Below are 4,879 nucleotides of genomic sequence, written 5' to 3'. Positions count from 1 at the left end.
GAAACTTCCTACCAAGTTAATACTAAAAATTCAGGAAATTTCGTATCAAAATTACATGATTTTACGCCGTATTAAATTGTATGGTCTAATATAACATTATGGTTTGGTTTCTATCTGGGTTACAAAATTTTAAATAAGTAAACATTTTAATCGTTTATATATATATATATAATTAAAAAATTATAAAAAGAATGATTTATACCGCTAACAAAAATTAATTTATTTAATTTTGACTTTTATCAACTCCATTTTTTTTCAACCTCTCAAAATATATATATATATATATATATATATATATATATATATATATATATATATATATATATATATATATATATATATTAGAAAAAAAAAGGAATTAGTTAAAAATTTCGTTAACTTTTGACTTTAGTATATTTACCTATTATTTTATCTTTGGTTAATTAACTTAATATAATTATACATTAAATTTTAAAAATATTTTAACTTTAATCTTTAATTCAATTTTTTAAATAATTTATTACAAAATTATTTTTAGAGAAATAATTGAGAGAGAAAATTTGAGAGGATGAACTGGAGTGAAATTTATGTGGCAAATATGATTCACTAAAAAATTAACAAAATTTATCTCTCTTTTCTCTCAACCACTCTATCTTTTTTTAGTGATGTGGTGATTAAAGTTTCACATTTTAAATTTGAAACTAGAATTCGAGTCTCAATTATACGAATTTGTAATTAATGGGAAAAGTAAAAATTAAGGAAAATATATGTACAAATTACTCGAATGAAAGTCTATAATTAGAGATCATTAGAGCACTTTATAAGACAAAACAAATCGAGTTAAAAAGTTCGTTAACCCGCTAATCATATAAACGAGTTATGTAAACGGATTATGAAATAATACGAAGATATCAATAGATGAGATTTTTTAGATTATTAGTTTTCATATTTATTAAAATATTTATTTTAATTTTAATTAAAATATAAATTTTTATTTTCTCTTCATATTGTTATATACACCATTATTTAAATTATTATTTTTAATTTAATATAATTATATTTTAGATTTTAAAAATATTTTATCTTAATCTTTATTTAAAATTTTTAAATAATTTATTAATAAAATAATTTTACATTTTTATAATTAATTAATTTTATTTGTTCATTACATCTTTTATCTATTTTTCATTATTTTAAATTTAAATTAATATAATTATATATTAGATTTTAAAAAATATTTTTACTTAAAACTTTAATTTAATTTTTCAAATAATTTATAAAAATAATATTTTTATACTTTACCTTCATATTTATTATTTATATAATTAATTATTATTTTTTTATTCATTATATATTTTATCTATTATTCATTAACTAATGATTATATATATATAACTCCATATTTATTATATTCACTATTATTTGTTTTTAATTTAATATAATTATATATTAAATTTTAATTTTTTACTTTAATTTTTAATTAAAATTTTTAAATAATTTATTAAAAAATAATTTTATACATTGTTTACATATTTATTATTTATATAATAATTTTTCTTTTATTTATTATATCTTTTATATATTATTATATTATTTTAACTTATTTAATTAATTTAATATAATTATATATGAGATTTAAAAAACTACTTTAATTTTTAATTATCTTTTCAAGTAATTTATTAAAAAATTAGTTTTATATTTATTATTTATATATAATATTTTATATATATTTTTTATATATTTTATTTATTATTCATTATATATATATATATATATATATATATATAATTTTTTTTAAAGTAAATTCAAAATTAATAAGTAGAGCCGTCAATTTAGGTGAGGCTCGTTGGATTGGCCCGCTCCGCCAAACAATTTAGACGGGTTGGGTTGAAATATTAGCAACCCATTTGGAAGTGGGCCTACACGGGCAGCCCGCTTGGATCTCGGGCTTTGGTTGATAAAAATAAATCTAATCTTATTTATAGCCTATAAGCATATGCCGCATTGCCTTAATTTTTTTCTCTCCCAGGCAACATTACAATAGTGAATACTCAATACTTAACCCATCGGCCGCCGACTACTTATTTGTTCTGCCTTTCTTCTCTTTGTTCTCGCCTTCAAGGGTTCGTGAATTCAAACTTGGTTTCAGACTGCAACAGTCAAAATTCAATACTTCGTCAATTTATCATTTGTATTTGTTGAGTATTCTGTTATTAGAGCGGACGAAGAATGTAAATTATGATGATGCTTTTATTTCTAGAAATATTGATGCTCTTGATACTAACCAATTCTACATGAGAGAGAAAGAGAAACTTAAGCATGTTTTTGCTATCATTAAAAACAGAGTTTTGTTTAACTTCTGATTTGTGGACAACATGTACTAGTGAGGGGTATATTTGTTTGACTTCCCATTTTGTTCCCATTTTGTTGACAGTGATTGGAAATTGAACAACAATGATCAAATGTTTTAGAGGATGCTGATACAGACATTAAAGAGAAATGCGATGAAAGAGAATGATTTAACATGGATTATATTTCGATTGATGATATTTAAATAATGTTAACTTTACTGAAATTTCTATTTTATGAATTTTTCAAATTTTAGTTACTTTGTTGAACTATTTGACCAATTAATGTGTAAAATTAGACAAAACTCTTGTTTGGTGTGTATTATGACTATTTAATCATATTCTTGAACTCTTGTTTTTCTAGAACTATTAATGATTTTTATTTGTAATAAGACAACCCGTGTGTTGGTCCGTCTAATCTGCAACCCACCTTTGGTGAATTTGGAGATTTTAGCCCGCTGAAATGGTGGGCCGACCCGTAAAACAATGGGTTTTTATAGGTAAGTCCGTCCCACCCTGGGTTGACCTGTCTGATCGTTCTAGTGATAATTGGTCTAATTGTTAATTATATATATATATATATATATTTTAGAATATAATATATTGTATTTTTAAAAATAGAAATTAACTATACTTATAGGAGAGAGAAATAGATGATTCAGGGAAAAATATTTAGGAGAAATATAACATGATTATGGAGAAGGCATATAATAAACTTCCAAAATTCTGTAATTTAAGCGTGAAATTGATAATCTAGGAAAAATAAAATATTTAGGAGTGAGATATGATGATTTCAAAAAATTAAATTTCCAAAATATATATATATATATATATATATATATATATATATATATATCCAATTCTTATCTTCATCAAATAATGGTTTGAAATTTTTTTAATTTAAAAAAAAAAGTTAACAAGACTCTTGTCATTTAATATATCTTATAATAAGTTCTATTGAAATAATATTAAATAAATTAAGTAATGTTTTTCAAAACTGAATTTATACTTTTTATTATTTTTTCCTAACTCCACCACACCAATTTAATTATCAGAATCATGTTTTAAAACTCATTAATAATGTTTAAATACCTTATTAACTTTCTAAATTAAAAAAATAAACTAAAATAAAAATAAAACTTTTTATAATTATTAGTTACTCTTAATTAGATTTAGCAATTAGTAATAAATTTATACATATTCAAGAGATATCTTTACATTAAATGTGTTATTATCTCATAATTCAAATATTTAAAAGAAATAATTAGCATGTATTAGTGTTCTAACCGACGAATTCATGATATATAAATATAAGATAATTTTCTCTCCATAATCATCCAATAAATCAAAGAACAATAATATATATCAACTATGTCATTCTCTTGTAGCTCCAAATTTCCAGTCTTTCTCCTAGCATTCTATTACGTTCTCATCGCCACTTCTTTCACAATAAAAGGTCTAAGTGTCAATGCATCAACAACTTTGATCCAAAATGTTTGCTCCAAAACTCAGAACCCTACCCTTTGCAATGATATATTGAATTCCGATCCTCGAAGTGCACAAGCCGATCTGAAAGGCCTAGTCCAAATACTCATTGATAAGACATATGCTAGGGGTAATCTTGCATTAACTGTGATCGCATCTCTTTACAAAAACGCAAACAACACTGAGACCAAAGATCAATTGCATTCGTGTGATATGTCTTACAAGAGTGCAATGATCTATCTCAATAAGGCAGATGCAGCTCTAAAGTCGGGTAATAAGGAAATATATAGTGATCTAATATCAGTTATAGATGGAGTTGAGTCATGTGACGATGTATATGAGGGTCCACCGGTCATTCCTCCTACCCTTGAAGAAGCTAACAAGAACTTTGAGGACATTGTTAACATTATTTTCACAATTAGTAAACTTTTGTGAATGATATAAACACAAATGTTATTATATTATAATATACATCTCTAATAAATTTTCTTTCACCCATGTTTTATTGTATTGATTTTAATAAGTTAAATTGGATTGTCAATTACAGTTGATACAATATAAATTTAATTCAAATTATAGGAAAATCCAACACTAGTATTTTGTAGTCAATTGCTAGTTATAAAACAAGAATGGGAATTTGAAATATTAAAGAAGAGGAGATAGGACATCGATGACTTTAAATTTAAATCCATTGAAGACCATCGAATCATAACATATCATTAACTATGTACACAAGGTATCATCAAATTGAACTAAGTATTGATCTGAAATGTTGGATAACAACCAGCTTTACATTCTTAAATTAATATATAATACTTGATAACATTTAAGTTTAAAATTTTACACAAGACACACTTTAAAAGACAAAATAGAAAAACAGGCTAGGTTAAAAAATTCGTTAACCCGCGAATCATGCAAACATGTTATAAAATAATATGAAGAGTTATTAACTCTAAATTAAATAAATTAAATGAGATGAGAAGACTTTTTTAATTATTAGTCTCCATATTTATAAAAATAAATTTTCAATATTAATTACAATATATATATATATTTTTTTTCATATT

At 23.1% G+C, this 4,879-nt stretch overlaps 1 protein-coding gene across 1 annotated transcript; it reads left to right on the top strand.

Moving 5' to 3' along the window:
* Positions 1-3,698: 3,698 nt before the first annotated feature.
* LOC124943786 (pectinesterase inhibitor-like) lies at positions 3,699-4,247 on the top strand. Its single transcript, XM_047484258.1, has one exon. The coding sequence runs from the start codon at positions 3,699-3,701 to the stop codon at positions 4,245-4,247; it is 549 nt and encodes a 182-aa protein (XP_047340214.1).
* The last annotated feature ends 632 nt before the right edge of the window (positions 4,248-4,879 follow it).

Source organism: Impatiens glandulifera, chromosome 6, assembly GCF_907164915.1.
Source record: "Impatiens glandulifera chromosome 6, dImpGla2.1, whole genome shotgun sequence".
Lineage (NCBI taxonomy): Eukaryota > Viridiplantae > Streptophyta > Magnoliopsida > Ericales > Balsaminaceae > Impatiens > Impatiens glandulifera.
Note: the sequence above shows the minus strand (reverse complement) of the source record. Positions and strands in the feature narration are given on the sequence as shown.

Coding starts and splice junctions, on each gene's coding strand:
- LOC124943786 (XM_047484258.1), top strand. CDS start 3,699: ATGTCATTCTCTTGTAGCTCCAAATTTCCAGTCTTTCTCCTAGCATTC.